Source organism: Vicugna pacos, chromosome 16 (genome assembly GCF_048564905.1).
Source record: "Vicugna pacos chromosome 16, VicPac4, whole genome shotgun sequence".
In the NCBI taxonomy this organism is placed as follows: domain Eukaryota; kingdom Metazoa; phylum Chordata; class Mammalia; order Artiodactyla; family Camelidae; genus Vicugna; species Vicugna pacos.
Window position 1 is genome coordinate 35,598,644 of NC_133002.1, and position 22,821 is coordinate 35,621,464.

Below are 22,821 nucleotides of genomic sequence, written 5' to 3' on the forward strand. Positions count from 1 at the left end.
TCCCGGAATGAGGAAGCCAGAGCTGGGTTCAAAAGCAGTTTCCTTGCTGTTTCCAGGCTCTCAGCTTCCTTGGGTTGGGGTGGGGGAGCCCAGGGGGGAGGTGCTGTGTGCAACTCTACCAGCTGGAGTCTATGGAGGAGCTGGACTCAGAATGTTGCCAAGTCCAAACTTGTTCTGCTCGCTGCATGCCAGGCCAATAAATCGGGAGACAAGGTGTTGGGGCAAGGAATAATGACTTTATTCGGAAAGCCAGAAGACCGAGAGGATGGCAGATGAATGTCATGGAGAACCATCCGACTCCAGTCAGAATACAGGCTCCTTTTATACAAACAAAAACTGGGGAGGAGGTGTGGTTCGTTGTTGCAAACTTCTTGCTGCCGGAATTCTTTGTTCTTGTAGGTGTCCCTGTGGGTCAGGCCATGGTGTCCCTGTAAACCTCCAACAAAGGTTATTCTCTATTTTGCAACTTACCATCTCTACATAAATGCAGAAGTGCTAACATCCTTAAAAGGTCAGAGCCCCGAGAATAGGCTCTCCTGTATATTTCAGGCTAAAGGCAACATTGTTTTACAAAAGGTGCACAGCTAGCAAAACTAAGCCTAGAAAGCAGGGCACAGTGGTTAAACTAAAGGAACAGACCCAATATAGAGTCAGATTTGTTCTCCTTTATTACAAGAATTGGTAGTAAAAACACATACACATATGTCTCTGCCCTTTGGCGTCTCTAGGAGCCTAGTGATTCAGAAGTGTCCCCTCTGGGCCTTGGTGTATCTTGGAGGTGAGACCATCCCATTTCCTCTGACTCAACCTCCTGCTGCCGTATTCTGTGCTGTCTGTCCTAGGATTTCAGCATCTGTTCTTGTGTGAGAAGAAGAAACAGCTCCCTCGGGTAACAGCCTCTCTCTATCCTTCCTGCTATAATGTCAAGTGGGGGAGGTGTGTGTGTAGTGTGAGGTGTGTGCTTGTGGCATCCTCCAGAGAGAAAACAAAAGCTTCCCTGCTCTGTCGGCAGGATGTTTCCAGTTGACCATTCTAAGGACAGCTCTCATTTCTGCAACATGTTTGGCTTTCTCTGGGATAATGTTGTAGAGAGTTGAGTGAGAAAGGGACCTCACACTTAGCTCTACCCATGCATGAATGGCTTTATGCACAGGATCTGATTTTTAAATGTGAATATGTACATTGTCATCTCCATTTTAGTTCAGGAGGGCCCAAATAGTACGTGGCAGAGCCAGACTTTTGAACGCAGCTCCGAATCCAAAATATCCACTCCCCCCCCTCACAGTAGTACCTTGCTGATTATGACATGCTGCACTGAGAGCTATACAAAGCAAATTACCCAACATTGTTTGGGACAGTGTGGTGAGACGTACGGGATGGCCGAACCCAGCTTCATGAAATGTTACACCAAGGCATGAGTGACCAATGAGGCATTTTCATTGGATAGGTCCAGGAAGACAACATGTTACGACTGAGAAGGAGGACATCCTAAAGTCCAGTGGTGATTCTAGTCTGTGCTCGTGCGTTATCGCTGCTGTTCTTTTTTACCCAACTTGGATTCCTGCTCCAAGCTAGTGATTCTCTACTCTGGCTGCACATAAGAATCACCTGAGGAGCTTTTACAAAATCCTGACGCCCCAGGCTGCTCTGAGAGACTGTGATTTAATTGGTTGGGGGTGGGACCTGGGCACTGATATCTTTTACAAGCCCCCCAGGTGATTCTAATGTGCAGCCAGGGTTGAGAAGCAATCTTCTAAGACAGCCATGGGAAGGGTGTACAGGGAAGAGGCTAGCTTGCAGAAGAGCTTTACCTCTTTTGATGGTTTAATGGTAACAAGCTTGCTAATGATGTTTACCATGTAAGAAAGGGGGCCAGATGTCTGAATTAGTTGGAAAACTAATTGATTTCCTTGCAAAACAGGGTAACATTTAGTATTGACAGGATGTAATCCTAGAATCTCTCAGAAGGGCGGTAAGGAAATCTCAGGCAGCCATTTCATCCATTCTGTTGGAATACTTGCAAATTGGAGAGTGAGAAGTATTTATATAGACTAGGGACATTTAAAAACATGTTTATGCCGTCTGAGATGGCCTGCACTCTATGGAGTGTGCAATCTCCCTGAATAGATCTACTTTCATCTTAAAAAAAATAAAAATAATTTTAAAGAAAGGAAAACTAATGGGCAACCAGAATAGAAAGATTGGGTTTCCCCTTGGGGAAAAAGCAATTTCTGCCATTCCACAAGAACTCTGAGCCGCAGCCAGCCTGCCTTCCCACGTTCCCTCTGAGGGTTTCCTGGCAGGTGTCATTCTCTCAGGATGACTGGAGGATGGATGTGCCTGCTGGTGGCAGCAAAAGCTTTTCCTGAGGAGGAAGGTGGGTCAACATATCAGATTTCAGTGTAGTTAACTGGCTCTTTTTATGACCCTAAATCCCTGTGTATTAGAACTAACCCTCTTTCTGGCTTCCCACTGCCATCTCTCCTCTCCTGAGCAGCCTGGAGTCTCCCCGGCAAGGCCTGGTTCTACTGATGGCTCTCAGCCTCTCCCTTAGGGAGCAAGTGCATGCGCTCACTTTTTCCAGTGGTCTTCTCCCTCTGACTTAATGGATAAACCAGGACTGATGACACATCAGCACGGGATCTTTCTTTTGCTTCTTGGGTAATTGTCCTATTAACAGCTGTCCCAGGCAAAGAGGGGGAGGAGGAGTGTTGTGGGGGAGGGAGGCGGGTAGCTTCCCCGGTGAAGATGGATACACCCTGGATTTTACAAGGTTAATCAGTGGGTTCTGCGAAGGAGGTTTGCACCTGCTCAGACTTGACCTGGAACTCTAGACAGAGTAGAAGACAGTATTTCAATCTCCACCCTACAAGGAAAATATTAAATATCCTGGACGCCCACACCGTGCCAGGCCTAACCACCTGCTGCTGAGACTTTATTTGCACCTACATTCTCCTCAGCCCTTGCAATGGGCCAGAAATTGTTCTCCCCTTTTTCTTCCCATCTTTCTGTAACTGCTGAGCAGGAAATTTTTTCAAACTACCCTGTCGTTCTTTAATCCAATAATACAGTTCCTCATCCATCTCTCTCCAACTTTACACTCACTTATTATACACATTTAAACACAGTCCTTGAAGCTGGGAGGCAAAAGAAAAGGAACAGGATAGTGTGGGCAAAAACAAAAGACACTACACCTCTCCCACCCCTTTCTCTAAGGATTAACATGGAGCCCCTCCTATTCTCAGAGCCTGCTGCTCTCTCCACAGCCAGGACCCCAGAAAGGAGAGGATGGACAAGAGTGCTATCTCAACAAAGCTATAAGCCATTAAAAAGTGACCAAATGAATTTAGGCTTTCAAAGTGTCATGAGAGTATCACATGTTATCGCCCCAGTGTGGCAGTCCCACCCACAAATGCCATTTCAGTGAATATTTATCTTGATTCTTGTTAGTCTTATATACACTACATGACTTTGTTTCTTATCCCAGGCAGCTGGTACCCAGCTATGTAGCGCAAAAGAAACTTGAAAAATACAAATGGACTGTCCACTGTTGGTGCTAAGGTTCCCTGACTCCCCATATAGGATTGCCCAGTTGTTGCTTTTTCAAAACTATGACAGGGTTTAAAATTGTTCTGTATTTGCTGTGTCAAACAGGTGGCCACTTTTAGTATGCAATTTTTCCTTCTGTCTTCTTAAAATAGTCTTGTATTTAAGCCTGGTAACTTCAGTCTACTCTTGATATCTTTTAGTGCTGTGGTTTTAAAATATTTCCTTTTCAATCCCGTTGATACATTTTTAGAGTTACCGATCACACCTTAACTTCTCCTTTCTTATCCAATGGTAGTATTTACCTTTGTGGTCTTATTCAGGGGTTGAACGATCAACCATTTTCTTGATAACATGCCATATTCTTCAAAATCACACTTCCTCCAAGTATTAGTTTCTGATTTTAACAGGAACTTAATTTTTTAAAAGTTTACTTTTATTGTAGTGTAGCTGAGTTACAGTGTTAGCTTCAGGTGTGCAGCAAAGTGATTCAGTTATACATACTTTTTTCCAGATTCTTTTCCATTATGTTATTATAAGAAATTGAATATAGTTCCCTGTGCTATACAGTAGGTCCTTGTTGTTTATTTTATATATGGTAATATAACAGGAAATTTAAATCGCAGGCCTACCTGCTTGAGTTCCCCTTCAATTAGTCAGCAAGTATTTATTGAGTGTCTACTAAGTTGCAGGCACTGTTCTAGGTGTTGAAAACTAAACAGCTGATGCACAAAACTCTAGTCCTTAAGGAGTTTATATTTTAGCACTCCCTGGGAGACAAACAGTAAAATGAAAAAAATAAAGCACATTCTCTCTGAAAGGGTAACTGGCTCAGTTTTCTGAAGATTCAATTAATGAATGCTGCTGTATACTTCTACATGGTGAAAGTCCTTAGTCTGTGAACTAACCCAAATGAAGCTGCCTAACTCTCCAGACACGTGATGGACTCGATGTTCTCATCAAATGAGTGACCAGCTGGCCTTGTCCTTGGTTGTACAAGGACCAATGACTTGCCCACTAGATTAGGAGTCAAGAATTTGAGCCAATGCCTCCCACAGCTGGGAACAACATAGCAGATTCAACATACTAAACTCAGTGGCTGCCTAAAAGTGATCTCCACACCAGCAGCATTAAAACTACCCGAGTGGTTTAATAAACAGTCAAGTTTATCATGCTGCCACCCCAAAATAAGGGTATCAGAACCTCTGGAGCAGTGCCTCAAAATTTGCCAGCTTCCCCAAGTGATGTTGGGGGTAAAATAATGCTTGAAAAATCACAAAAGATGTTGCCGAGGTGAAACTGGAGAACACTAGAAACTGAGGAAATTTCCTGAAAAGCAAAACTAAGCTCCATGGGAGCTTGGCAGGGAAGACTAGAGAGAGGAAGAGCTCTTCCGGGTGTTTCTATCGTGACAAAAAACAGATTATGCCGTATCTCTTACACTCCCAATGTCCCACTACTGTCGTGGCAACCTGTCCACAGGGCTGCTGCCACGATGCGACCCTTGCTCCGGACAAACAGTGCAACAGTCCCTGGCTGGCGAGGGACGATATGCCAGGCCCGCACGGAGCGGAAGCTGGGGGAGCGGGTTCCGCTGCCAGCACCCAAGATGGCGGCACGAGCGTCCCCACATGCGAAACACATGCTCTGTGCCCCACCACAGCCGCTCAGGTCTCACAGGACTTTTGCAAGTCATCGTGGGAACCCTCAAGGGGGGGATTCCGCGCTCCGACGGCGATACCACCTCCTATTACTGGCCGTGAGACCTTATACCCCCGCCAAACGATGCACTGGAAGCGCTCAGCCTGTTTCTTTTACTACGCGCCCAGCCTGTAACACCTCCTGCGGCCGGCGCACGGAGGAGGTCCAGAACGCCGGGAGACCGGCCCTTCGCCCCTTTTATTGGCCGGCCTACGCCGCGGGGTGGACCTATATGCCCATTGGGCCGTGGACCATGTCAGTCTTGGGAAATTGTTATAGGGAGGAGGAGGCACACTCAGCCCATTGGGCTCTCTCTGCTGTCAATCAAAGCGACATCCGGCGATGGCTGCGGTCTCGCCTCGTCGATTGGAGGAACGTGTTCCTGGGACGCGGAGGGCGGGCTTCCGAGTGAGGTGGAAAGAGGGGGCGGGAGGGAAGCAGAGGCTGGCGAGCTCTAGGCCGGCCGGCTGTGGCGGCGGCAAGGCCTGGACTCGGGTTGAGGGCCTGCTGTGGCGGCAGCGGCGGAAGCCGAGCTCAGCAGCGGGTATCAGGCACATTGTTTTCCCTGACGGGAGGGGCGCAGCACCGTGGGGCCGAGGCTTATGGGGTGAAGGGCGGCGGGGTGGAGCTGAGGGGCAGGAGGCGGGAGCGGGCGGCCGAACCGAGTTCGCGTCGAGGCCAGGCCCTGGCCCTGGCGGGGAGGGGCCGAGAGGCCGCGGAGAAAGCCGGCTGCGGCGTGGGTTGGACTGGGGAGGGCTGAGGGCCTGAGAAGGCGTGGTGTTAGGCCCGGGCTTGGGAGTGGGGTGGGGCCACAGGGGCGGAGGGCGGGGTGGGGTTTGGCTGTAAGGGAGGGTCAAGGCCAGGAAAGTAGCACTTGTTCGCTGCTGTTCCAGAAGGCTAGAAGCCGAGGCGCCAGGAGCGGCATGGCGACTTGGTCCCAGCCGGACTCGGGTATCCGGGGCAGGGTGGGACTGGGCTCAGACCTGGCCTTACTCGGTCTTTAAGAGACCTTGTCCGGTTTCTTGTACTTAATTGGCTCTTGGGAGGTTTTAGTAATAAATTGTGTGAGAACTGGAGGGTAGCGTAAGGAGGAATTCTGGGTCGCAGTTGTGTTTACTCTAACCAGATAAGGGTGTGTGTGTGTGTGGATCCCACTTTAAGGGGGCGTGTGTGTGTGTATGTGTGTGGGTAGATCCCTCTTTTCCCTTTAGGATTAAGTTGGTACATGGGTCACAACAGTGAAGAGGAGAGAGCTATGTCTTGGTTTCTGAGGGTAATGGAAGCTCAAAAGTAGAGGCTAGAAACTGAAAGGCAGATTTACTCTCTCCCCACTTGGCTATCTGGGTTGGGGACTGGGTCATATCCTTCTGCTTTGGCTCAGAAGGTCAAGTGAATAAAAATAAAATTTGTCTATTCAAATTCAGGACCAATTAATCCTGCCTCAGGGCCCCCTCATCCCTGTTAGTACCCCTCATTTTTTTTTTTTTAATGTGAGTGATAGGAAAGGGAAATCAGATTTCAAAGTTGGGAAAACAAAAAGGGTTACTGTGATGTGGTGGTTGTCCTCTTGTCCTTTTACACTCTCACCCATTAATAATCTCCCTCCCCTTTGACAAGAATTGCAGGCAGTTTTCTCGCGAGAGATGGGAAACTTTCTTTCAAGATAGGAAATGGACTTCTCAAGCTAAAAATAGAAGTGGGTAGTGTGTGTATGGGGTTGGGGGAGGGTTAGTAAATCAGACATGTAAAATATTTTGGATGCTCTGGGCATTATCAGCTTATCCAAAATGAGCTACCTTTTAAGATGTTGCAAGATTAATATCTAGAAACTAAGACCCTTTGTGAGCAATATCTTCCTTTCATAGTTGTTGTCTGTAACAGGTTTTTGTTTTTGTTTCTCTGGGAGTATAATAATTGACTTATTTTTTAATAAAAAATAAAAGTGGCCTTTTAATGTGTTTTCTACCTTTTGCCCTGATCATGGCATGAAAATTATGGAATCTTATTCTCTTGCTTTTTTGATTCCTATTGCAGGTTTCTCTGGAAACCCCCCTGGTAAGTGTGGAGGAGGCGGGACACTCTGACCCAAGACAAAAGGCCTGTAGCTCCAGCCAAAGAAAATAAACCTTAGGAAGGAGAAGGAAAAAAAAAAAATCCATCAGCTGTTCCTGAGAACAGCCTGCATTGGAATCTACAGAGAGAGGCCAGCTAACGTGAGTGAGGAAGTGACTGTATGTGGACTGTGGAGACAGTGAGTCACGTGGGCCCTGAGGGCCTGGACTGGGTTAGGAACAGTTGCACTTTCAGAGGTGAGGTATCAAGAAGGGAAAAGTGAATGTGGTCTGGAGTGTGGCCTTGGATCCAAGGGGTGTGCTTTCATCTGAGGCCATCAAGGAGTTGCCAGGGTGGGGTACAGGGTTTGGCACTGAGGCGGGTAACTTGCTGGCTGGAGCAGCAGAGCAGTGGCCTTGATTTATCTTTTGGAAGATTTAAAAACCAAAAAGCATAAACATTCTGGTCCTTCAGCAATGCTTTCTCTGAAGAAATACTTAACGGAAGGACTCCTCCAGTTCACCATTCTGCTCAGTTTGATTGGGGTGCGGGTGGACGTGGATACTTACCTGACCTCACAGCTCCCCCCACTCCGGGAGATCATCCTGGGGCCCAGTTCTGCCTATACTCAGACCCAGTTCCACAACCTGAGGAATACCTTGGATGGCTATGGTATCCACCCCAAGAGCATAGACCTGGACAATTACTTCACTGCCCGGCGGCTCCTCAGTCAGGTGAGGGCCCTGGACAGGTTCCAGGTGCCGACCACTGAGGTTAACGCCTGGCTGGTCCACCGAGATCCGGAGGGGTCTGTCTCTGGCAGCCAGCCTAGCTCAGGCCTCACCCTCGAGAGTTCCAGTGGTCTCCAAGATGTGACCGGCCCAGACAACGGGGTGCGAGAAAGCGAAACGGAGCCCGGATTCAGTGAAGATTTGGAGGATTTGGGGGCTGTGGCCCCTCCAGTCAGTGGAGACTTAACCAAAGAGGTTAGTGGCTACATGGAGGGATGGGTGGGAAGGATCTGGGTTGGGGGGATGGGCTGGTCCTGAAGGAATGTGGTCACAATAATATAAAGAACCAGAGAGGTTGCAGGGGGATTTCAGGCTTTGTTCTTGAATAAGAATGGGCTGAATTGTCTGACGGATTGGGGGCTGGGAGCATTTTCCTTGTGTTGAACCATTGACCTACCTCTAAATGTACTGTCAGGGCAGTAGGAGGTTCCTAGAACATGCCTGTGTGTTTACTGCTTAGATTTCAACATGACTCCTGGAGGCCTGGGGTGGGGGAGGGAGTCATGTTGTGATGGGCTTTGATGCAGTGTGTATCTGTTGCTAAGACACAAATATTTTGTGGACTGTTGCCTTGTACCTCCCCCCATATCAAAACACACATATGTATCCTGACGTTCTCCTCCTTTGTGGTCAGGCCTGTTGTTGTAAGGTCCTGATAAGTCGGCTCTCCTGGGCCTGAGCCAAGGGGTAGATTTAGATAGTTATTCTTGGCCAGGAGAGGGCCAAAGCTCCCTTTTTTTGCTAAAGGCTCACTGCAGGGCATAGGGATGGGAGCTAGAAGAGAAGCTGCATTCTGCTGCTGAAGTCAGCTTGCTTTGAGCTGTTAGACATCTTAACTCCTTACATGTGGCTGGCATACTGTTCTGGGCAGAAGGTGATGCATTTGTCTTTAATGATGTTAAATGGCCTCTGCTTTCCCTGCCCCACCAATGTGATAAGACTGCTGTGAGCTCTGTGTTTGGCCTTGGCTTGCTACTCAGTCTTAAGAAAGCTCAAAAAAGGTCCACTGTTCTTGCCCGTCTGTTAGGGAAAGAGGAGGCTGGATTGCACTGGGCTGGGTTTTCCAAAGCTGAGTCTTGTGTGGGGATAGGGTAGATGTTTGGGAAGAGGGAATGTGGAGGTATTTTAAAAAGTTTTACAGATGCTGTAGAACTTGGCTTTTTCTGCCTACCAGTCAGACCAGATTTTGCTCCTCATCCTGTGTTCGAGCCCATTCCTGAGCTCAGTTCTCAGAATGTTAGTGACTGTCAGTGTGTGACTTCTCTGGGCCAGTGGTCCTTAACTGGAGGTGACTTTTGCCCCTTATGGGACATGTGGCAGTATCTAGAGACGGTTTTGGTTGTCACAACTGGAGAAGGTGCTGTTGGCATCTAGTGGGGAGAGGCATGGGATGCCACTAAATTTCCTAAAAAGCATAGGACAGCCCCCAGATGAGAGACTGATCTGGCCCCAAGTGTCAGTAGTGCCAGGGTTGCTTTATGCTCAGCTGGCTTATACTGGATCTACTTTGAGAGAGACTAGAATCAACTGAGTATGGGAGCCATTAACAATCCTTACCTTTCAGTGTGTCTATTCTGAGATTCTAACAGTGCCCCTGGGAACTTTACCTCTCTTCTGCTTCCTCTGTTCTTTTTCCTTCAAATGGGCCCCAGTCTTGGTACAGTGATCTGAAGAAGTATGCCTTCCAGCCTCCTCTTCCATCCTCCTGCCCCATGGTAGCTCCTTGAGGGGCAGGTATGACTGGGCTTGGGAATCCTACTTGTGGAGCTTCATTCCTCTTCCTGCAGGGACCTCTCCTGGGATAGGATGGTATGTTGTGAATATAATTGTTTGGGGTGGAGTCGGATGGGATGGTACTTCGACCTTGCTTCCCTCTGTTTCTTGGCCTTTTTGAAGGTTGTGCTTTGACTGACCCCAAGTCTTCATTGCTCCCTGTGAGGGCTGGAGGTAGGTCAGCATTAGGGGCCCAGGCTAGGTATGGGGGAAGGGAGGATTATTATGTGTCTGGAACAACATTTCCTCAGCAACTCAGGGATAAAAATACCCAGGTCCAGAGCATGTGACAGGCACTGCTGGAGCTGGTATTATCCCCAGGGTGGCAGCTCTCCCCTGCTGCCAGGCCTGTTCGATGGACAGCTATAGCCCAGGCCCTTGTCAGGGATAGGATTCCCCTTGAGGTTGGCACTCTGCCCAGAGCAGGGGGGTGGCCTGTGTACAGCTCTTTGCAGGCGAGGGGGAGCGCTCTGCGACCGAGAACATACTGTCCCTGACCTGACCTTAGGCTCAAGGGGAGCAGCAGTGAGGATGGGAGCTGGAATTGTGACCTTACATCTGTCAGGGGCTTCTTTCCTGCTTTAGAGGTGTGAGCCAGGGCTCAGGTAGAGAGTGCTCATGAACAAAGCGTGGGGTAAGGAGAGTGGGGGACACATTTGTGTCCAGGACGTTGTGGAGCACCTGTCTCCTTCAGTGCTGGCCTTCAGGCCTGTGTCGCCTTCCTCTTGCCTGGGGCTAGACCTGGCCGGCCCTGTCACATCTGTCACATCGCTGCATGTGGAAAGATGGCTTTCCCCCTTCTTCTCTTCTGGCCTGTTGTAGGGTGACAAATGCCCTGGGTCCTAGTGGATCTGGGTGCACTGGGTTCCTGCCCAGCTTAGCTTTGATCCTTGGGCTTGAGGACAACTGGCCACAGCCCTCCTGAGGACTGGGAAAAGTACTTCCACTTCCAGAGAAGAACTTAGATTCCCGGAGGAGCTGTGGGGAGGAGTGTCTGCCCAGTCCTGAGTGGGCTGGGTAAGCAGGATGCGACAGGAGGGAGAGTGGCACCCCTTCCCCCCAGGGCTCTCTCACTGCGCCACCCCGGCTGGCTGACTGGGCTGGGTGGGGCTACCCGCCCCTGGGTGCGTCTCCTTGAGGAGACGGAGGCGGCCCGGGGATGGGCTGGTTCCTTGCGGCAGCTTCTCCAGCTGCCCTGGTGCAGAGATTGGCTCCCGACGGCAGCTAGGTAACAGGCGGTGGGAGGGGATTGGCTCCTTCCGCATCTCCAGCGGAGGCTTGGGGGAGGAGATTGGCTCTCGTCGCAGCCTAGGTAACGACAGTGGGAGGGGATTGGCTCTTTCCGCAGCCCAGCTGCTGACCTGGGGGAGGGGATTGGCTCTCTGCAGCCTCAGCAGTGACCTGCGGGGTGGGAGGGGGAGGGGATTGGCTCCTTGCTGCAGCCTAGGTAACAAGTTTGGGGGGCGTGGGGAGGGGGAGAGAGGGAGGAGCGGGAGGATAGGCCCAGGAGGGAGCTTGCTTTCCTCTGCAGCTTGAGCACGGAGCATGGGGTGGGAGTCCCATCTCACTGCAGCCTCTGCGGTGAGCTCAGGGTGGGGGCTGCCGGGCGCCTGAGTGGAACTGGGGTTGTGAGGTGGGAGGGGGCTGCTTCAGGATGGAGGAAGGGGGCTGGGCTGGGCCGCCCAGGCAGCAGCACGGGTGGGGCACCCTCCTCAGGCCCCTCGGAGCTAGCAAGGGGCCACCCTTCCAGCCTGGTGCGCTCCCTGCAAGCCAAGAGCTACTTGCAGCCCCCTGTTCGGCTGCCCGGCACCGGCTGCCCTGGGGCTCACCTCGCAGACCATGACCCGCCTGGACCGAAGCTCTCACAGTGGTGGGGACCATGCCAAAGGGAGCCGGCCCCTTAACTCTTTGGTGGCTGGTCACCGGGTGGCCCAGCCCCCCTCTGCTCCTGGGTCCAGGGCTTCTGTTCAGGTTGGTGTATGTGGGGAGACTACAGGGAGAGGTACATCTGGGAGGTCTCAGGATCAGGGAGGGTTATGGTGGGAAAGGGATACCTGGGCAGGGCTAGGGAGGTGGGGCTAAGCTAAGGATTTTGCTTTCTGGAAAGTATGTCTTTTAACCTCTGAATGGAAGGCAGCAGTTTAGGGTTTCTTCAGCCACAGCGGGCAGCATGTATAGGAAGCCCAAATGTCTCTTATTTATTGGGGTTCTATGCTGGTGGCAGTGGGGGTGGCAGTTAGAGCAGGAACTGATCAGGAGCTGCCAGGGTAGAGTAGGAGGAAGGCATTTTGGTGCCCATGGTGGCAGTTGTGGCTGGGCGGTGATGGGGGCTATGTCCTTGAGTGGGTTGACTGATGGGAGTCAGTGAGTCCTGGGGTGTGGTAAGGGAGTGAGCACTGGTGTGAGGGGACATTGTGGGGCTGGCCTTGGCAGGGGTGGGGTGCCCAGTGAGGATCATATGACTGCCTGAGGCTCTCCTGGGATTGAGGCAGCTTGCTGGCATCAGCTGAGAGTGGGCATTCTGGCAGGGATGGATCTTGAGGTGAGCCTGGGCTTTAGTAGTTGTGGGTGTTCAGCCTTACTCCTGCCTCAGCCAGGGAGTAGGGAATGGCTGTAGGAAGGGCTGGAGACAGCCTGTGGTTGTCATTGGTTGCATCAGGTGGTTGCAAATGCAGGGATTTTCCTCTCCAGTCCACCCCACCCCTTTATGCAAATGAAATGGCACCATAGGCTGATGCAAGCCTGGCCACCAGGAAGCAATTCTGCGTGACAGTTCCCCCTTGCTCGCCATGGCCAGCTTCCTACAAATTAAGTTTTAAGGGATTCCCGTTCCTGAAATGAGAAGTGTCTCCTGATTCTCCCTTCCTTCTTGAGCAGTGGTGAGATGGCCCTGCCTTTTGGCCTGGCTGTGTCTCTGGTCCAGATCCTAAGCCCACAGACCTGTATAGTGGTGGTCATACTAGTGGTTTTGCTAGCTCTTTTTTTTCTTTTTTGGAGGCTGGTCTCTGGAAATGGATGAATGAAGCCTTGCTAGTATGGAGGGGCCAGGGGCTAGAGGCTGGCAGGTATAGAATGGGAGGGGCCTCACCCCAGAGTAATTGGAGTGATGCTAGGAGGGACCTCTGAGGGAAAGGACAGGGAGGAGTCCGTAGACCCCAGAGCTAAAGTCGCGGTCATCTGTCTTTCAGGACATAGATCTGATTGACATCCTTTGGCGGCAGGATATTGACCTGGGGGCTGGGCGTGAGATTTTTGACTACAGTCATCGCCAGAAGGAGCAAGATGTGGATAAGGAACTGCAAGATGGAGCAGAGCAGGAGGACACTTGGCCAAGCGAGGGTGCAGAAGCTCTGGCACGAAATCTGCTAGTGGATGGAGAGACTGGGGAGAGCTTCCCTGCACAGGTACTCCGAGCTCTGCTCACTTCTAGAAACTTCTTTTTAGAGAAAAGTTGTGTCTGTGAGATGGGTGTGAATGTATACGTTGGGTTGGGGTCTCTGAATCACAGTGAGTGGACTGAGGAATCGGGCGGGGAAGAGCAGCAGAAGCAGAGGGGCCACGCCTCGTAATGAACTGCACGCTGGAGGCAGAGCGCCTAGCAGCTTTCTGCTTGCGTCAGGACTCTTCCTTTCTCTCTGTTCTCCCCTGAAGTTTGGGACTCAGGGCTAGCTGATAGCCTAGGAATAGAGAGAGAGTGTAGGCCTGCGACCACACAGGTCCTCCTTTAAGCTTCCCCTTGGAAAGGCTGGGAAAGAGGCTTCAGCCCACAGGCAGTCAAGGCCCAGGTCAGTCAGACTTACAGTTGCTGTTGCCACAGGTGCCTGGTGGGGAGGACCAGACAGCCCTGTCCCTGAAAGAGTGCCTTAGGCTGCTGGAGGCCACCTGCCCCTTTGGGGAGAATGCTGAGGTGAGCAGGACTCCAGGGAGAGCCCACTGAGCCAGCAGGGCAGCCTGCACATGGTGTGTCTCTCTGTGACTGTCTGAGGGGCCAGCTCTTGGTGCTGGCCGCCTCCTGGCTGCTGGGGGTGAGTTCAGAGGAAGGAAGGATCAGGACCTTAAGTAGTCTCTGGGAGGTGAGCAGAAAGTGGTCTTTCCTTCTCCTCTGTTAAACCCTCTGTGTTTTGCCTTAGTTTCCAGCAGACATTTCCAGCATAACAGAAGCAGTGCCTAGTGAGAGTGAGCCCCCAGGTCTTCAGAACAACCTTTTGTCTCCTCTCCTGACTGAGACTGAGTCGCCGTTTGATTTGGAACAGCAGTGGCAAGATCTCATGTCCATCATGGAAATGCAGGTAGGACTATCAGGACTGGGCACAAATCTAACTCCATGTGGGGTATCTTTATACTCAGTTGCTTTTTCACTTTTGTAAAAAGAGGAGCCTCTCTGATGCATAGGAAAGTAGGGACTCTGAGTGGTAACTGTCCAGGCGTCTCCTTGGGGCAGTAGGGCCTGGGGTCAGGATTGGGGTCTGGGTTAAAGCCCCGGGGCTGAGCTTCTAAAGCAGGCCCACCTCCTAGGTTCACCTTCTTCCTTTCCCTTCAGGCAGAGTATCACTTGGCCAGGTGCTTCCAAGGTTTAGCATTAATAAGAGCTGACATGCCAGCAGTGCCTTACAGTACAGCCCTTGTCATCTCACTTGACCCTCACAATCATCTAGTCAGCCCTTTATTATTTTAAAGGTGAGGAAATTGAATTTCAAAGAGAGGTTGAGTGAAATGCTCCTGGTCACACAGCAAGTGGTGTAGCTAGGCTTTCTCACTCCAAGGCTGCGTGTTCCTTTCACTGTGCTGATTTTGTAGTAAAGAGGTAGTCAGTATTAGGTGTTTTCTTCTCCCTCCGTTATGGGGGAATCTGGCCAAACATGACCTGGAACTGATCAGTCGTGTGTTAGGGTAGGGTCTGCAGGGAGGAACCCGACTCTGCCAGGCCTGATGGATCAAGTGGGGCCAGGAGCTGATGCCATGGGCTCTGGTTTCCATTCTCCTGCCTTTACTCCCATGCAGCCATGCCAGTGTTGGGTGCCTGCTAGTGTGAGCCCCCAGCCACAGCTGAGTGAATGGTGATGCTCTTCTCCCCTCCCAGGCCATGGAAGTGAACACATCAACAAGTGAAATCCTGTATAATGCCCCTCCTGGAGACCCACTGAGCACCAACTACAGCCTTGCCCCCAACACTCCCATCAATCAGAATGTCAGCCTGCATCAGGCATCCCTGGGGGGCTGCAGCCAGGACTTCTCACTCTTCAGCCCCGAGGTGGAGAGCCTGCCTGTGGCCAGCAGCTCCACACTGCTCCCGCTGGTCCCCAGCAATTCCACCAGCCTCAACTCCACCTTTGGCTCCACCAACCTGGCAGGGCTCTTCTTTCCGGCCCAGCTCAACAGCACAGCCAATGACACAGCAGGCCCTGAGCTGCCTGACCCGCTGGGGGGTCTTTTAGATGAAGCCATGCTGGATGAGATCAGCCTGATGGACCTGGCCATTGAAGAAGGCTTTAACCCCGTGCAGGCCTCCCAGCTTGAAGAAGAATTTGACTCTGACTCAGGCCTTTCCTTGGACTCCAGCCATAGCCCTTCCTCCCTGAGCAGCTCTGAAGGCAGCTCTTCCTCCTCCTCCTCCTCCTCTTCCTCCTCCTCCTCCTCCTCTACTTCTTCCTCAGCCTCTTCCTCCTTTTCTGAGGAGGGTGCCGTTGGCTACAGCTCTGACTCTGAAACCTTGGATCTGGAAGAGGCCGAGGGCGCTGTGGGCTACCAGCCCGAGTATTCCAAGTTCTGCCGCATGAGCTATCAGGATCCGTCTCAGCTCTCCTGCCTGCCCTACTTGGAGCACGTGGGCCACAATCACACATACAACATGGCGCCCAGTGCCCTCGACTCTGCTGACCTGCCACCACCCAGTGCCCTCAAGAAAGGCAGCAAGGAGAAGCAGGCTGACTTCCTGGACAAGCAGATGAGCCGGGATGAGCACCGAGCCCGAGCCATGAAGATCCCCTTCACCAATGACAAGATCATCAACCTGCCGGTGGAGGAATTCAACGAGTTGCTGTCCAAATACCAGTTGAGCGAGGCCCAGCTGAGCCTCATCCGTGACATCCGGCGCCGCGGCAAGAACAAGATGGCGGCGCAGAACTGCCGCAAGCGCAAGCTGGACACCATCCTGAACCTGGAGCGCGACGTGGAGGACCTGCAGCGCGACAAAGCCCGACTGCTGCGGGAGAAGGTGGAGTTCCTCCGCTCCCTGCGGCAGATGAAGCAGAAGGTCCAGAGCCTGTACCAGGAGGTGTTTGGGCGGCTGCGGGATGAGAACGGGCGGCCCTACTCGCCCAGCCAGTACGCGCTCCAGTACGCCGGGGACGGCAGCGTCCTCCTCATTCCCCGCACCTTGGCCGACCAGCAGGCCCGGCGGCAGGAGAGGAAGCCAAAGGACCGGAGAAAGTGAGCCTGGAGAGGAAGGGGGGTTGACGCTCACCGAGATGGAAACTGGAGAAGGGCTGGGCCTGGACCTGGACCTACAGCGGGGACTTTAATGCCTTCTTATCCAATAGATCTTCTCAGATGGGATGACTGCGGGTCAGCGGACAGGAAGAGGCAGGCGCAGGCGCTGTCTGGCTCAGCTTCCCCCACTGTGGGAGGGGGTGGAAGTGGCCAGACCATTTGGGTGGACAGGGTCCTTGCCCCCTACCCCTTTCCTTTGAGGGAAGGGTGGTGCTGGCATTGCTGGAGGCCAACAAAGGGGAAGGAAGGGACTTGGGAGAGGAGAGGAAAGTAGTAGAAAGTCTCATTCCTGGAAGGAAGGAAGAAAGGAATAAAAAAAAAAAACCCAAAAAATCAAAGCGGGAAGAAAATCACAGGGCAGGTTAAGGTTGGCTCTCGCCAGGATTCCAGGCTGCAGGTTTTAAGTGGGACTAAGTCATTGGTGTGAGTAAACCCCACTTCACCCCAGCAGAGGGTGGAACACAGGGTGGGTTCTGGGGGGTGGCGGGGCTGTGAACTCTTTCTGTTCCTGCACTTTGGTAAACCTAAAGGGAGTTCTTGGATATCTCCTGTGAGGTTACAGTCATAGGGGAGCCACTGGGACCCAACACTGGCTTGGAGGGTTAGGGTCAAAGGTTAGAGTGAACAGGAAAGGGTCATGAGGCCCCGTGTTGCAGCAGCCCCAACACCAAGCATGTCACTCACTGCCCTGCCGTCCGTCTTATGTGCCCAGTCAGCCCTGAGCTGAGGCTCCCGCATCTCCATCAGAGCCTGCATGCGAACGCTGTTCCTTCCCGCCCGCGTGCCCCCCACTCCTCACTGGCTGCCTTGGAGCTCTTCTGCAGCTGGGGTGCTGGCAGAGCCCCTAGTGCTGGGCCTGCAGCCTCTTGGGGGCTGCTCTGAGGCAGGGGGATGTGGAGAAGCCAGGCAGTATTCAGCACAACACTGGGGAGTGACCCTGCCTTCAGGCCTCCCCTACCAACAACTGGGCTTGTCACTGGAAAAAAGAAACTATGAAACCCAGCAGCAACAACAAGAACTAATTCTCTTAGAGTTTCTTGCGCTTTGATTTTTTTTAGGGCTTGAGCCCTGTTTCACTTATAGGGTCTAGAATGCTTGTGTTGAGTAAAAAGGAGATACCCCAATATTCAAAGCTGCTAAATGTTCTCTTTGCCATAAAGACTCCGTGTAACCATGTGAACACTTGGGATTTTTCTCCTCTGTCCCGAGGTCTCCGTCTGCTTTCTTTTTTGGGTTTCTTTCTAGGAAAATGAGAAGTGCATGTAATGGGGGCTGAGGGTACCCCTCCCCTAGGCTTTTGGCCACAGGCAGTTTCTTGGCACCCCCAGCTTAGTAAGGGCTCCTGGAGGACTGCCTAGGGGAGGCAGAGAGGGGAGTGCCAAAGTGGTCAGGTGGTTCCAGGACCACAGTGTCTTTATTTCTGTTGCCACTGCTGCCCCTACTCGTGCCTGGCTTTGGAGCATTGTCTGCCCAGATCAGCAGGAGTGAGCTGAAGTGGGGGAAGCACCGATTCTTCTCCCCACTGTGGGGGTGGGGGAAATTCTAAATGAGCAGTAGGAATAGAAGGCATGAGCCTGGAAAGTGCTTTTATAAATTATTTTCCTTGTAGATTTTATTTTTAATTTATCTCTGTGACCTGCCAGGGAGAGGAGAGAGAGAGATGCTGTGAGCACATGACAAAATAAAATAAAATAAAATGGATGATTCATTCTCAAGTGCAATTTTTCCCTACTTTGAATTTAAGTTGAGAGTAATGGAAACAGGCCCCATGAGGGACAGGACTGGTCATTGTGTGGCTAAGGCAGAGCTCTCTTGGGAAAGTGGGTAGAGAGCAGGGGAGGTTGGCAATGAAGAATTTAGAAAGGCAGAAGAAAAGGTTTAAATAGTGTCAAACCTTCCAATCAGGTGTTAGTTATCTTTTTGCAGGGTTTGCCAGCTGAATCCTTTTAGAGGAAGGATTCAGAATCTTTTTGGCCTCTCTTTCTGATAGGACTAGGTGAGGTGGGTGTTATCACCCAGCCCAGTTCCTTACTTGTCCACCCGCGGCACACTGCATTTTTAATATTCATTGTGCGGTTATTTCTCTGGTGGCCGCACCTCCCAAGGGGGTGCATAGCATTGGAGTGTAGTCACACTGAACAACTGTGATGGTGAAAACCTGAGATATCTACGGAACCAGCATATGACAACCACTTCATAGTAACAGCAAGACCATGAACTAGAGAAGCAGAAAGCCAGACCTCAGGGTTTAAGGCAGTGGAAAGTTACCCTAGCTGAGCTGACCAGAATCTGTTCTCCCTCAAAAAATGAAAAGCCTGTGAAAAGCTGAATGTTTTAAGGTACTGGGTGGTTTCTGGAACCCGCCACATGCCCACCTAGGGGTAGATGCTTAACAAACGCCCAAGTACTGAACACTCACCTGACGGTCTCTGAGATTGGACGAAGTTCAGGACCAGAAGCTGTGAATCCCTATCATGGAACCTATGATCTTGAACTCCCATGTACCACTGTGTGACCTGGCTCAGCCTAGTCCTTTAATGATGCTACTAGAGTTTATCCTAAGGGCTGGAATAGAATTCTAGGAATAATACCAAGCTCTTAACTTGTTTCAGTTTATACTGGCTTCCCTCCCTCCATCTAGTTAGAAGGGGTTGGTCCTGTCAAACGAGATCTTTCCTAATTAGTACTTAACTTACGACTGCAAGCCAAATAAAACTAAGATTCTTAAAGGAGGGGGAAAAATGGCTAAAAGTTAAGTTGCAAAAACTTAATTCATGCTGTTAAGAAATATTTATAGAAGAGTAAACTGACAAGTAAAATCCAGAGTAATGTTTTTGTATCCCTTCTAGAAATGTGTATATGTATTTTTGTTTACTACACAATTAGGCTATAACTTTTCTCTTGCAACTTTTAAAACAGATTTTAAAGATTTTAAAAGAAAAATTCCTCTTACCCCTCTTTGCTAGTGTTGCCTCTGATCTGAGAGTCTATTTTGTTCACCCCCCACTTCCCCCATGTCCCCTTATGGAGGGATGTACAGTTGTGTCTGGGAGCATGCTGATTAGCTGGGGCTTGGGGCCAAGTTGGTCAACACTGTCGTGGGACTGACCTCTTTTTGCTGTTGGCAGGTGGAGTGGGTGTTCTAGCTCAAGGCTTTTTCTGGCAGTAAGATATGAGGACTCAAGTAAGGTCTGTGAAAGCTGCTGCACCTGGAACAGGAAGTGAGGGAGGGCGATGCTTATCACAAGGAGATGAGCAGGCCTCAGGTTTAAGTAAGAACCAAACTTCAGGGTAACCTGACCTGCTTGTGTGGGGGTTGAAGGCTTGTTTTGTCTTGACTTTAGTCAAGACAAACTGATTTCCCTACACATCTTAAATCATGTAAGGCAATGGAAACAGACCCATTTGTTTCAAGCTCTGCCCTGCACACATCTCACTAATGAAGCCAGGCCTATTTCAGTATCAAAATTAGAATCTAGAACTGGGGGTGGGGGGGAATAGTAATCTAGAGACATGCTCAGTGTTATCAAGACCTGGCCTCCACAGCTGACTCCTCACCCTTACTAGGAAAAGCTGAACAGCAAAAAAGCCAGTGAACGGGGAGGTACTTTCCATGAGTCCCGCCTTCGTCAGGCTGCCTTCATCCCTGCTTTTACTACCCGCAGCAATTACCAGACCTTGCTGCTCTTCAGGTTTGTTTGGCAAATAACTGGGGAAACAAGTGCCTTGCAGAAAAAAACCCTTCTTCCACTTTTATTTCTCACACACAGGTTGGGCATCCTCCTTGCCTCTAGTTCTGAACTTTGTAGTAGAGAATAAGCATGTAGGGACTCTGGGATACATGTGAAACTTAACACCTTATTTGGGTTCTAGTCCTTTTTCTGTCCAGGACATATCTGAAAGTTCATGTCTGCCTGAATTAGCTGAGAAACAGAATCTAGTGTACAAGTTGACTCCAGTGGAGGGAGAGTAGGGGACCTTGCTGAACAGGTGGCATCAGTTGGACAGAAACCCTTGTCTTCTTTTTTGAGTGTGCAGAAACACCAAAGAGAGTCTTAAAGCTGGTTCCTTTCTAATCTAACTGCAGAGTGCAGTAGGTTGCATAGTATTTACTTAATTCCAGATGCTATTTCTACCAAGAAAACTTCTAAATCACTTGGGGAGAGGTGAAGAAAAGATCAAGAGTTAGTGTTCTGCCTTTTGTTTTAAACACAAATGTAATGAGGCTAATTGAGTTGCCTTCAGCCTTCCAGCCCTCACTAGGGGCTGACGCAGTAACGGAAACTGGGCCCATGTCCCAGAGCCAGGCCCCAAAGTTGCCCAGCCTGACCTGTGGCAGTAAACAGGGCAGGAGTGGTCAAAGTCAACTAGGATTTAAAAATCCACGTGGGGTAAACAGTGACTCTGGTACTATCACAAACCACCATGTAAACCAACAAGGTCACAATGCAGACTCAGACCTGCTGGTGAATTAACACAAGTTATTTAATGTAAGCAAAAACTGGTCAGCACATATTATAAACTTCGCGTTTCAGCCATGCCTCAAGAGTCCTGCCACGTCATGGCCTAAGCAAAAGTCTTAGAAACAGACTCCTTACTCTACTTGCCCCACAGAGCAGGGCTAACTATGCTTTTCATCCCAGGATGATTTTATTTCAGATTTACTTTCAGTATTCAGCAGTTTTCAATGGGAAGCTCTGAAGGCCAAGGTCGATTAAACGTTCTGAGCAACTCTGAACACACTGGCCAGGAAAGCAGTAACTTTGGGAGAAAACCTCATTGCTGGACAGTCAAGCCACAACTGTGCAGATCAGAGACTAACAGTTGTCTGAGGATCTTAAGCTCCCCTATCAGACGTCCTTAACTACCCACCAGAACACGAGGACGTCTCTATCTACTGCTAAAAGGCAAGGTGAAGCCAAGACTCCTTCCTCTACTAAGCTGAATGCTGGCCTGGTAGCAGTATTTGTTATTTCAATCAAATTCTAGCGAAGGGAAAACACTGAGCCTGGACTTAGTTCAGCCCTATCATTTCTAAGTTTTAAATGAGACTGTCCTCATGAGATGATCCAACTTGCACATCAGATTAATATGAATACCAATCAGATGACTTGATCAGATAAATTTGATCTCAAACAGAACCCAGCTCCATACATAGTTCAGGATTTGGAAGCCACTGCAGAAATTAGGATTTCGGAGTTTCAATTCCACCAAATTATTTTGGAGTAGCAATTTCTTCTATAATTTCTCTTTCTCTAGAGGGAAAATAATCACTTTATAACGCAGATTCCCAGTGCCACAGGCCATAAAGATGTGCTGTGTACACGTGGTCCCAGTGGCTATGGGTTAAAATCAAATTGAGCTGAGCCTTAATCAGTTCTAGAATGTCAGATTTTATTTGAAAGTAAGTACTTAAAAACTTAACTATTAAAAATTCAGAATTGAGAGTCAAAACTTCCAAATGCCATTGAAAAGAAAGTTATTCCTGAGCATTGTCAGTTGACAGTATTTCTGTGGTCATTATACAGTGTCCATTTACTGACTTGAAACTCAACTGAAGGCAGTGAAGGAGCAAGGTATTTTCTTTGGCTTTGCCACTTCTGATAATGATTCTGTCACCAAATTAGTAAACTCTTGTTCTTTTGTAATGGTAACAAAGATAACCCATCTCCTCTTCAGCTCCTGGTCTACAATAATGCAATTTCATTGAAGCTGTCCAACAAACATTTTTGCACTGCCTGAAGAAATGCTCTCCAAATACTTTCTAAAGCAGATGTGTTGTGCCTATTATATATATATAGAGAGAGAATTATTTTTGCATGCACTTGTGGCTTCAACAATCACTCAAGAAAAATTTGTCCTTAAACTTTGAATCTAGAAATGTGAATATCAGCTTTTAAAGATAACAAAATTGTGTATTATCTTCACTTCCATTTTCATTGCATGCATTCAAATTCGGTGTCTTCCCTGGGGAAGAATGATATGGTTTTACAAGGGCTCCAGAATGCCAGCAGTGATGGTGAAGTTGGTTCCAAGGGTTAAGGCTAAGGCTGAATAGCAGCCCATTCTGGACATACACTAAGGCTGAATGAAGGCTGATTTCAGTCTATCTGATGCAGAACAGAACCAGAACATATCTGTCCACCCCAACTCTCTAAACTGGCTATAGACTGCTCTGCCGCTGGACACACTCAGACCTCTACATAAAAAGGTCTCCCCAGCTCCACTTTACTTATGTCTCCCAAAACTCCTAGCAGGCTTTTTGAAAAAACCTATGTATCTACACATCAGTTTATATGGAACAAATGCTTTGCACTAGTGAGCAGAGCTGAACTAATCTCAATGGAAATCCCATTTCCCCTTTTATAAGTGACAACAATCTAGTCCCATTTTGGCTCTAGAATTAAAGGCAGAAAACAATGTTAAGAAAATGGATGATATTTCAATTCATTGATCAAACATGGGACCA

At 49.8% G+C, this 22,821-nt stretch overlaps 1 protein-coding gene across 6 annotated transcripts; it reads left to right on the plus strand.

Annotated features, from left to right (window-relative positions):
• The first annotated feature begins 5,091 nt into the window (after window positions 1-5,091).
• Window positions 5,092-18,053, plus strand: NFE2L1 (NFE2 like bZIP transcription factor 1). 6 transcript variants are annotated; one of them, XM_072938866.1, is made up of 6 exons: window positions 5,092-5,217; window positions 7,282-8,285; window positions 13,052-13,267; window positions 13,681-13,770; window positions 13,994-14,152; window positions 14,944-18,053. In XM_072938866.1, exons 2-6 carry the CDS (start codon window positions 7,776-7,778, stop codon window positions 16,294-16,296), a joined length of 2,328 nt encoding a protein of 775 aa, XP_072794967.1. In that variant the 5' UTR covers window positions 5,092-5,217; window positions 7,282-7,775; the 3' UTR covers window positions 16,297-18,053. The 6 variants fall into 6 exon arrangements, with proteins under 6 accessions (XP_072794967.1, XP_015103378.1, XP_072794966.1 ...); XM_015247892.3 differs by lacking the exon at window positions 5,092-5,217 and adding an exon at window positions 5,638-5,791; XM_072938865.1 differs by lacking the exon at window positions 5,092-5,217 and adding an exon at window positions 5,679-5,798.
• The last annotated feature ends 4,768 nt before the right edge of the window (window positions 18,054-22,821 follow it).

Bases quoted from the DNA above. Each gene is read 5' to 3' on its own strand.
- NFE2L1 (XM_072938866.1), top strand. From the start codon at position 7,776: ATGCTTTCTCTGAAGAAATACTTAACGGAAGGACTCCTCCAGTTCACC. The intron at 8,286-13,051 runs GTTAGTGGCTAC...TCTGTCTTTCAG, and splicing joins GTGGAGACTTAACCAAAGAG to GACATAGATCTGATTGACAT. The intron at 13,771-13,993 runs GTGAGCAGGACT...GTTTTGCCTTAG, and splicing joins CCTTTGGGGAGAATGCTGAG to TTTCCAGCAGACATTTCCAG.